This window comes from Centruroides sculpturatus, unplaced genomic scaffold, assembly GCF_000671375.1.
Source record: "Centruroides sculpturatus isolate CEXI.00-Female unplaced genomic scaffold, Cexi_2.0 scaffold1414, whole genome shotgun sequence".
NCBI classification, from domain to species: Eukaryota; Metazoa; Arthropoda; class Arachnida; order Scorpiones; family Buthidae; genus Centruroides; species Centruroides sculpturatus.
In genome coordinates, this window is record NW_019385583.1 from 151,542 (window position 1) to 163,195 (window position 11,654).

Genomic DNA, 11,654 nt, shown 5'->3' on the forward strand with positions numbered 1-11,654 from the left:
TTCCTTTGTTTAAGGGTATTTGGGCAGTTTATTCTCTGTTATATTCTCAAGTAAACAATACATACAAGTACAGTACAGTATTTTTTGAGGAAACACTCGTACTTATTTTTTTTAACCCCATTCCCGATAACCCGGCATTTTCACAAACTCGGCCACCCTTCGGTCCACATTAGGCCGAGTTTTCGAGGTTCTACTGTATTATAAGCCTACATTTATTAGATTGAAAAATATGAATAAATTCTCTTTATTTTGCCCCGCTGTTTAAATATTTTTAATGCTAGTCTGTTCCGTATTTTGCCTTCAATTATTATAGTAACTCTAAAATTATCAAAGACAAACGCTTCTATTAATTCACTCTTTCAATATATACAGCATAACAATAACAGTTCGTAGTTTGAATATAACTATTTCCAATTGCACGATTATTTTAATCGTATTTCGTGAGTAGTATTTAACCATACAAATAGGCCAGTATACTTGATTATTAGGCCTAAGCTAACGATGTGCCATTGGCTACCAAGTAGGCCTATCTATATAGGCTACTGTAATTATGTATGTAATTTTCATATTCATAATACTTTTCGTGAAATATTATTTTAATTCCATATTCTAAACTATTTATACGTAAGTTACTCGGGTTTCATGTAAGTACGGAATTAGTCTTAGCTTTTAATAAAAAATTAATAAAAATTAAATAAAAATTAGTTTTAATCTCGTAACTATTCATTCCGTTTCGCAACATGTTCAGTTGTCAAATTTTATAAAATAGTGACATTTTCTAGGGACGTTCTCGAGAGTTGAATGTGACTGAGGAACAATGCACTAACTATTAACGCCGCAATTATATAAAGATTAACAAAACCCCGCTCCGTAAATTTTTAATCAGTTCGAACATCAACTTGGATTGTTTTCAATTCCCATCTCTCGATATAATACTTCGAATATTCGCCTTAACAATAATATTGTTTCCTCTTAGTTTCAGTAAACAGATTATATAATCTACGGTGCTTTAGAACAGATTGGCTACGTAATGTGTGCACGCAGCGGGACACCCGAGTGCAACGGAGGCAAACAATCGCTACCAACCCAACTTCGACATATGACTAAATAATTGTAGTTCTCATTAAATGACGTCATAGACAGACACATGATGTGGATTGCAATAAAGTTATAAGCAGCTTATCTTCGTCAACGAAAAGTTTATTCCGCTTAACATTCGGTTGTTCCGCTATTTTATATCTTTGAGTTTTTTTTATATCAGTCCTCGGGACAGTATTCCTTCGAGCATAACAAAACTTTTAAAAGAAAATGATTGAAATATTCGATCAATCTTCTTATAAGAAAATGTCAAAAGCCGTGCTTTTGGATTTAATCCGGTAAAAAAAAAAAAGAAAGAAAAATAAAAGGTACGAGCTGCATCACCGTGATCTAATCCTGTTAAGTAGAGCATTCTCTCTTTAAATATAATGCTGGATAATAAAAGATATTGTCACTAACTTGGTCCGAAGGTATTTCTTTTCATCTAATGGATTTATAAGTAGTCATGCCTACACAAAAGTGTAAGCTGTTTAATTCGATCAAAACTGACATTTTGAGTTGTGAGCTTTTTTACTCGGTGGCTGTAAAAGCTTTATATTAGATTTACGTGTATTTATTTGTATCTATGTATTTTTATCTTGGAATATTTGGTATTGTAGATCGAGAGTTAAAATTTGTCTACCGATCTTGTTCGATTGAATTTAAAATTTCATAAGGCATAAAACAAAAATTCCAATTTCCAATTCGATAACAATTTTGTTTATTGCCTCATCGAAAATTGTTTTATTTCCTTATTGTAATCTGACATTTTGTAGGTATTACCGATAAAAAATTTATCGTTTGTTGATTTGCACGATTAATTATCTACTCAAACGATAGGGAATTAGTAAAGCCTCCAGTAAATAATACTTTTATTTTGAAATACAGTATAAGGTTGAGGTAAAAATTGTTAGACTTATAGGCTAATAGAAAATGTGCATAAAGTTCATATTTTATAGTGCAGTCTATTTAGCAGAATATACTTATTTTATAGGTTACGCTTTTCGAAATATAGTACAGTACTTAAGCTATAGGTTCTGTTTCATAATTTTGCACTATTAAATGCAATAAAGTTAGGTGTTTACGTACTTAATAGACATTCGTATAAATTTATTCGTTCTTTTTATTCATTAATATTCTTATAATTTAGAAATTATAACAAATAATACAATTTTTTTTAAATATGCAAAGAAATTAGTTCTTTCTACTATTTAAAATTTTTTAACTCGGATAGATACGTCGATATTGTTAGATATTTTATATATACGCAGAGTAAAGTAGAGCGAAATGACGACGTTCTTAGTTTATTTATTTTTCATTTTTAAGAATTGATGTCATTATCGTATTGATAGGGCCATCCAGAAGGTAACGGAGTCTGGGTCAAAATATACATTAGGGATCATATAGCAAATTTAATTATTATATTAAAGAAAAGAGGTAAACGAAAAGAAAGGGTCAAAATAAAATCAATATATGTGCACCGAAACTTTATATCCCTGTAGAAAATAATTTTGAACGTAAAAGAAATTTGTATACAGTACTTACACATTTATCTATAACAGTGATTCCCAAACTTTTTCGATCCACATATTCAACGCCCCCACTCATACCTCAATGCCCCCTAACCCCTTTTCCTTTGCATGAGAAAGACTTGAAAATCTTGTAAGGAAAACTTTTCTCTGAATCTCACACTTTGTGCCCACCAATGGCCAAGCGGTCTTTATACCCCGAACACTGGGAGTTCGGTTGTGGGTTCACGCCTCGCTCGGACGGGCTGGCCACGTGGAGTTTTCCGGGTTTTCTCCACATCTGTAACGCCTAAATAGGGGCCAGTTTCTCTTAAAAAGATCTCCCAGAAGGCATCCCCCTAGCACAGCGATTCCCAACCTGTGGTACGCGTACCCCTAGGGGTACGCGATAGGTTGTTTAGGGGTACAGAAAAAAGTTAGTTATTATGGCAGAAAAAATAATATATTATGTATCACAAACTAATAGTATTAAAAAATTATTAGATAAAAAATGTTCCTTGCAACAATCACAACTTTATTATACATTTTTTCTTTTAGGTTTTTTTTCTTTAATTTAAAGTTACAATATGTAAAATTAACAATAACGCTTACTCACTAAATTTCTTAAATGAGGGGTACAATCTAGAGATATGACATGTCATGGGGTACAATCTAGAGATATGACATGTCACGGGGTACGCTAATGAAAAAAGGTTGGGAACCACTGCCCTAGCAGATCGCCCAAGTGTTGCGTTGACATAACTTAAACAAACTTTAAACTCACACTTTGTGCTCTTACCGTACATTGTTGTCAACATCTGGAAACCATTAAACGCAATGTTTCTTCTTACCAATTTAAACAGAGGAAAGGAAAGGTTGTCAGTGAGCCCACCCTCCGCCTATGGTCACCGTTCAGTACCCCTGCTGCCCACTTCTTTTCGCCCCCTAGATTTATTCACCGCTTATAGGGTTCGAGAAACGCCCACTTTGAGAATCAGTGAGCTATAATATAGGCTATATACATTCTTCCATATTTCGAAACCGTGTTGTATCTTTATATTTGTTTTTCAAAACCGCAATGCAGCGTAATAATCAACACTTGGCATAACTCATTCATTTATTCCAGCTTTTGTTGAGTTATAATAAATAAGTAATAAATGAATGAGTTATGCCAAGTGTTGATTATTATGCTGCACTGTGGTTTTGAAAAACAAATAAAAAGCTATATACATTGTATAGGGTCTTGTAAAAGTTGTATAGTGTATTGTAAAAGGTAAGTCCTCGAGATTTAGATGTTGTAACATTAAAAAAATTACTAACGAGAGTGATTTTGTCCTGTTATTTTACAAGAATTGCTTTGTTTTATGTAAATTTATGTAAAATGTTTACCAAAAACAAAATTATGGAGAAACATATTACTTCCTGAAATCGTAATCTTACACTACGAGATTCGTCATCTTACCTCCGCATGGGGTAAAGTGATAATTATACTGTATATTCTGCAATGTTCTTTTTTAAGTATATTACGTCAAAATGAATTTTAATTAGAACAATAAGGAAATAATTACATATTTTTGAAGTAATTATAATTTTTACGAATATTATTCTTTAATTTTAAAATAAAAGTTTACGTTCTAAGTATACGTTCCTCACTTTATATTCAACTTTTTCCTCCTCAAAATAATAACGAATCTTTTCTCCAGGTGATCTTTATTCCAATCCACCATGGATTCAATGGTGGATTGGAAAAAGACTCTCTTAATACCTGCAGGACCTAAAGTAGGATTGTTTATCTTGACCTGGAAATTATATAAAGTTATTCCAATTTAAATATTAATGTAATTTATTAAATTTATAATTAAGCTAGTTTAGTTCTACATCCTTCTTAAGCTTAAAATTACTTCAATCGGAATAATGGATTATATAGTATTTTGAATGTTTCCTTAATTAAGTTACACGTTTTGACTTATTTTAGCGATTTATTTTATCATTTCAACTTTATCACTAGATAAAGTTATTCATCATTGAAACTACATGATACAGCAGAAACAAAACTGATTAATCTATAAATTATGTGTCTTGGAATTTCGTTTTCATTAAAAACTCGTTGAAAAATATTAGTCATTTGGATTGCTTTTCATTATTTTTCCATCAAAGCCCTCATTTCTCTTAGTGTTTATATAGTATTTTGGTTAGAATCATATTGCCAAGTGTGGTTATTTTGAATTCATATTTAAAAATTAGGCGTATAAATAATAATCGGATTCCGACACGATCAGTCTGAGCCTAAATTAACTCATAGTCTAATATAAATTAATATATGAAAAGTCAACTTTATTTCTTGAATAAAATAAAAATTAAAAAGTTATCTCACTACGGAAATCTTTGTTTATGTTTTTAGAATTGGTTCTTTGAGAAATTGTTTTGATTTAGTATATAAAACTTATAGTTTATTCTTTTTAATTCGCTTATATTCTTTCACGAATTGGAAGTTTTTGTCTTTCGTTATTAGGTCTATATTATTCTTATGATACGGTTCCTATTTTCAATACTTAGAAAATGATTCCTTTTTTATTTGACGTTGATAAACAATTAATAATTTTGACAATTTTCCATGTCTTAAATATTTAATTATTACACTGGGTGGTGGTAACAAGATTACAAGTATTTTGAAAAGTAACGATGCTATTGCGCCAATTACCACTATCATACAATAACGTTCTGTTTATCAGGATAGCGACTGTTAGAATTTCCGGCTAAATTACAAGGAAAGACGACATAGTCGAAAAACTGAAAATTTATTATAAATTGTTTCTTACACGATTTCTCTTCGTAAAATCTATATAAGTTATGCACCCGTAACATTAAATCTGGGGAAATTAACATTTAAAGAAAAATTGAATATAATAAAGATAGCATAGAATACTTCATGAACCGTTTAAAATTTTAAGATAAAACGCCCTAGTTTATTCAATACCGTTATTTAAGCGTAGACATTCCAGGTGTTTGTATAAGATAGGTCCTATATGCTTTTCGCTACTCAATCTTGGTCGGAATCTAGTACTAGCTAGAATCCTAGATATTGTATTAATACACAATATAGAATAAGTTTTAGGACGATACGCGCTTACATTATATAAAAATATATAAAAGAGGTCTGGAAAATTCACGATTGTCCGGAGTGTCGCCGAACTTAAACTCCGTTAAGCTTACATTCTACAAGCGTAATCAGTAACTCGATCAGTTTTAGCAATTTGCATGTGAAATTAAATATAAGTCGATTTAAATTGAATATTATTCTTAGGCAAAATACTTTTTAGTTAAATAGTAATAAAAAAAAATGTTACTGCTTACGGGTTTATTTTTTAAAGCAATTACAGCAATAAAAATTCACATTACCGAAGTTAAGAGAATTTACAGAAAATGGCCTAAGATAGGATGCGTAATAGGATACGGTAGTATATAAGAAACTAAATTTAAAAGCCTAAACAGGTTTGACCTTTGACACTCGCGCACAAATTACGCGGGAAATGAAAATTCACTTAGAGATAAATCCGGGAGAAAGTTTGTTGTATGAGTTAGTAATAAAATATTTTGTAGATAACGTTGCGAATATTCCCATAGGAAGAACGTTTACAATATTACACATATCTATAGCATTACGTAAAATATTTTACCGATAATGAATATAGATTATTATTAATTTATGTATAAAATTAAATAGAATGATACAATAGGTAGAAATTTCGCAAAAATGCTATTAATAGACTGTTATAATTATAGAATCGAATTACTATTTCTCTGTTTTATATCTATTATAGTTATAACAACTATAATAATTCGTTCATATTTGATGTAGATTTATAATAATGTAGAATTGCGTAAAGAAATGATATCGATAATCTTGGATTTTTAATAAAGATTTAATTAAAAATGGCATATTGCAATTATTTACAGTGATATCAGCGAAAATTTGAGCGTGAAAATCATTCATTCTTCTTACTCGTTCCGACATCTTCATCCGACCGGAAACATTGTGTTTACAATGAAAAAAATATTTCCATTTTATTTATAACTTCATTTTACTCTTGAGAAATTGTAAAATTATCTATATTATATTATTTTATCGTATTAATTTTAAATTATAGATTTAAGTAAAATTTCTTGTATTCTTAAATTCGATTTTCTTTAATTCTTGAATTAATTAAGATGATTTGAAACGATTACGTTACCGGGATAAGAATTACAAGGTGAACGTTCTTTTAAATTTCGTGTAAGCCTACAAAATTTTTACCGTTATTTTAATCATTTTAGGTAAATCTAACACCCGCGAAAGAAGACGGATACGTCAGAGACGGATCCGTGGTGTCCATCAAATCCTGCGCCGTCGACCACGCGTATTTGGCAGCCAGTCCCCACGTTCCCGACCACGAAGGTAAAGAATGCGACGAGTTTGCCTCTCCTTGTTCGGTAACGGCCACTTACTACTCGTCGCCCTGTCGTCGTAACGTCTTCGTCATCAGAAAAGTACCCGAAATTACGCGTTACGGACTTCCTTTTCGGTAAGTTGGGCATTTTTGAACTACCAAAATAGGTAGACGAATCGTTAATAAATAGCAATTACAGTACGAAGCAAAGAAAGAAACAACATTCCAAATCGGACAGACAGAAAAATATGCAGTACCTTAACAAATTATTAGACCCATCGACTAAAATCATACTTTTTGTTATATTTTCTTATGTTTTATTATGTAGTATTGTTTAAGGAATGAGTATTTTTTTCTTGTTACTCTTATTCTGTATTATATTCCAAACACTTTTACAGTGCTGCCACATAAAAATATTAAATGTAAAAAAATCAACTTTCCACTATAAAAAGGAGACAGAGGTTTCTTATTGATTTAAGGTATGGTAGCATAGCCCATCTATGAGAACAAAAATAAAAATTGTATAAACAGCATTCTTCATGATATAGAAACACTACTGATTGTTAAGGGTGGTCATTTAAAATACTAATTTTTTCAATTTTTAAATTCTATTATATTCAAAAACTTAATTTCTATTTCATAAGACATAATAAGCATAAATATTTAAAATAATCCTATAAAAAATTTCATACTTATTGAATTATCGCATCAAAAACTAGCAAATCATCAATTTTTTGCCCGGGTCTAATAATTTGGAAAGGTACCGTATATACTCCCGATACGAGAATATAGTCTTGTTTTCGAACACATCACATTTCAACATAAATTAAGAAATTTTCTAATGGCGATACGGTAAAGTTTGATTAGAAGATTCCATAGAAATTCGTGGGTTCGGATCCAAGTCTTTTGGTTTCGAGTAGAGTCTCTGGCCGAGATAAAAACTCTTTGCAAATCAGTGGGCACTCATCGGCTAGAACTTACACTTGTAGATAGGGCGGGGGAGCTTATTGGAGTCGGACGTTCTTTCCGCAGACGAGAAACTGGATGACCAATTCCGTCCAGTTAATGTTACTCGACCCGGGTGGTCGGTGGTCAGTTCGGACACCCGTCGATCCTAATCTATTTATCTCGGTCGATTGTCAGCTACCATCTCGACCTCGATTACCGTCGGAAGCGCGTCTCGTTTACAACTGGCGTGTCACGCCGCGGGGGAATAGTCGGACCCTTCCATAAACAATAATCACCGGTCGGAAACGGACCGATGACCAACTCTGTTTGGGAATTTCATCACAAAGTTATTACCGGAACTACAATTATTAGCCAACAACTGGTCCGGTATTGGGTAAGCGAGCCATCGACAGTCCTACTTCTGATATCTAAATCGATCTTGCCGGTAAACATCGTAATTATGATAATCGGGTTGGCGGTTGGCATTATTATTAATATTATAAAGGATGGAAATTGATTTCTGTCGCTTAAACAGATTCGCAATCTGGGTGCCAAACTAGACGAATTTGCCTTCTAATCACAATAGTTATTATTATTCATGAGTTTCGTCTCGAATCGGTTATTGGTTCTCCTCGGTTACAATGATTAAGTTTTAGTCCTTAACGCGGTCTTTTTTTCCTCAGCGGTCGACCGAATGGCTATATTATTATTATTATTAAGGGTGTATCCCTCCGTTTCTCGAGAACGGGTGAATGACCAATGCTTTAATAACAAATCTGTCACAAGAACGATCCGTATTCTGGACATTTCCTATCTTTAACTCATTTCATCCCCCCCGATCGTTGACGTAAAAAACAGAAACAAAAATTATCGTTGGAAAAACGGTAAAATTTTTGAAAGGTAGAATTAACGCTACACGTTACAATATATAGTCACTACGATTTTAATTAAGGTCGATTCGGACGCATTTAATACGTCACACACGAACATCTTACCGCGGAATCACGCGTGGCGTGACGAGCGAGATTTGTTTTCTCTCGCTTACCGACTCGTCTTTCTATTTATTATCGGAGGTCCCGGTAACACAAAGAAAGAAGTAATCGGATGTCAACGATCCGTCACACCGTTGGAAGGAAACGTACGGTACACGGGCCAGGCTCCAACACCGTATCCGGAATTCGAACACAATAGATCGATACGAGTAATTCTCGGTAGGGGGCGTCGATCAGTCATCTTTTTTGCCTTCCATTAGCCGACAGAAAACAAAAAACGTCACAAGTAGACTTTTTTCCGTCGATTTTACCGAATTAAGCCTTTAAATTACGCGTGTGGAAAACGGTTAACCGGAATTTTCTATCTAATTTTCCCCGACCGAGGATGTTTGAGGGAGGCAGTCACGCCACGTGTAGCGAAGTTTTCTACGCCCGGCTCCGATCACATTTTGATTTTCTCGAGTACATTTGTTTCATTTATTATGCAGTACGATATCTCGGGATCTTCCCCGGTAACGGGCGTGACAAATTAAGAATCTATAATTCTTTTTTCTTTCGTTTTATTTCTCCATCGGAAACTAACGATGAAATATTGAAGATCGGAACGGCATGAAATAGTCATGTCGAGGTGTCTTTCGCTCCTATTAAACCGATCGTCATCTGGCGTCTTCTCATAGCTTCGTACGTCACATCCGTCCGATTAGGTTAGACTTTTCGAATTTGTCCTTTTACCCTATGGCGTCACGCAACGTTCCGCGAAACAATTCCTTTCTCTCCTTTGTCTTTTTTTTCCACTCGCGTCCGTTCGGTAGTGATCCTAGAAAGTTATTATCGGGTCGAACCCGTTATTTCTCCACTTCTTTCTTTATCGTGGGCGTGCCTCCCGGCACTGCCCCTCTACGGCAATCATATTCCGACAATTACCGGCGGCATTAATAAAAGATATATATGCCGCGCGTATAAAAAATCGGGCCGATAATCGAGTGGCGACTGATTCTTTGTATTATTAATGGCTAAGGCAGAAACTCGTTCCCCCTGTCAAAAACCCGATCGGTAACGAGTATTTGTAGTTCGAGACTAAAAAAAAAAAGGTGCGATGTTTAACTAGTACGACGCGCGCCGGCTGATTAACAACCCGGTAAATCGGGAGTGACCGAAACGCGTGTTTACACGGAGGCAACGGTCGTAAAGCGTTATCTTCGCTAGATTAGCCCGAGGCCGAACGCGCATCTAATTAGCATAAATTTAAATCATCGTTATCCGCACGCCATCGCCCGGGTAAAAAAATAATCGTAACCATTCTAATTAACATTAAGACATTGTTTTAAAAAATAGCCTACAATTACTTCTATTTTTCTTTAAGAGCCAAAGTCGAGGAATCCGAACCTATTCTGTTTGGAGAGAAGGTGACTTTTTCTAATCTGGATACCTGCGGGGGTGTAAGTATTATTAAATAAATAAAAACACTAATTTTTCGTCGAGGTTCGAGAGCGCATTTTAAGAATTCGAAAGGTGCCGGCGGCGAAAAATCTTAAACCCTAATCCAGGGGAATGTTTTGCTTTAAAATATGAATAATTAGGGCCGTCGAGCACCTTTAACCAATTTTTTTTGAATAAGTAAAATACGTAAAATGTCTCTATGTTAATGAAATACGCTCGGATTTTATTTTTTGTTGGTAAAAATAATTGAGATAACGTATGGGGATAGTAACCACTACGGAGACCCAAATTTTCTCCGGATCCGGGGAAAAATTCCCCAGCCGTAACCCGCGTACGTAATCAAAAAAGGCTTCCGTACATGCGTACGTTAGGCGGAAATTACTCGATTTTTAAAATCGATTTTAGTCGTAGAATGTTTTTAAAATGGAGTAATACGATTTCTCGATAAGTTTGGGGGCGGTGGTAAGACTTGGAATCGAAATTTCGGATCGTGCCTAAGCCGACGTCGGGCCCGTTAAAAGACAGAGATCGCGGGCGGTCGTTTAATTAAATACCCGAATTAGTATTAAAACAAATGGGAAGTGACGAGGATGGCGAAAAGTAATAAAATAAGCCCGCGTTATCCGACAATAGGCAATACGCGGCCGAATTAGGGTAAGTAATAAATGGAAATCGCCCGATGGGCGAATTACCACGGTCGGATTTTCAAAATTCGCTTTTCATATGGTGTGCCCCGACGGGTTTCGATCGTTCTCGGAAAAAAGCGGGAGGGAGCGCGCATTAAGTCTAATTTCTAGTGTTTGGTCGGTGGTCTGGTAGGACGACGGGGACATAATTTTAGAGCAGAGCAGTCTACCTTACTAAATTACTAAATCTGTAATCGGTGGTCGAGCGAAATTCGATACCGGCGCGGGCTAATGGAAAATCATTGTCAAATCGCATTGTTCTTTTCCCCCTTCCAGCTGATGCTGTATTCGGATCTAAACGACGCGGTACGCTACGCTTCTAAGTCCAAACACCAGGAAGTGTCTTTGACCAACCAGCGTTCCGAAAAACTGTACTGGAAAATTTTACCGCGCGATCCGACTTTCGGGTTGGAACTGGAAGGTTGGCCCGTACCGGTACGTATAAATTTACATTTAAATAAAATAAAATTCAGATTTAACCGATTAATACGTCCGCAGGCCAACGGGGAGGTGGTGATAAATCACGCTCACACTAACAGACATTTGGCCTTGGAGAAATACCGAGTCAGGTAAGAA

The 11,654-nt window shown here is 34.7% G+C and overlaps 1 protein-coding gene across 4 annotated transcripts in view; it reads left to right on the top strand.

Annotated features, from left to right (window-relative positions):
* LOC111640325 (cilia- and flagella-associated protein 161-like) overlaps positions 1-11,654 on the top strand; it is a 63,569-nt gene that overhangs the window by 45,332 nt on the left and 6,583 nt on the right. For all 4 annotated transcript variants that reach the window (XM_023386336.1, XM_023386335.1, XM_023386338.1 and 1 more), the window contains 4 exons: positions 6,900-7,147; positions 10,316-10,391; positions 11,355-11,513; positions 11,577-11,647. In XM_023386336.1, coding sequence (XP_023242104.1) covers positions 6,900-7,147; positions 10,316-10,391; positions 11,355-11,513; positions 11,577-11,647 — 554 coding nt within the window. The remainder of the gene's footprint in view (positions 1-6,899; positions 7,148-10,315; positions 10,392-11,354; positions 11,514-11,576; positions 11,648-11,654) is intronic.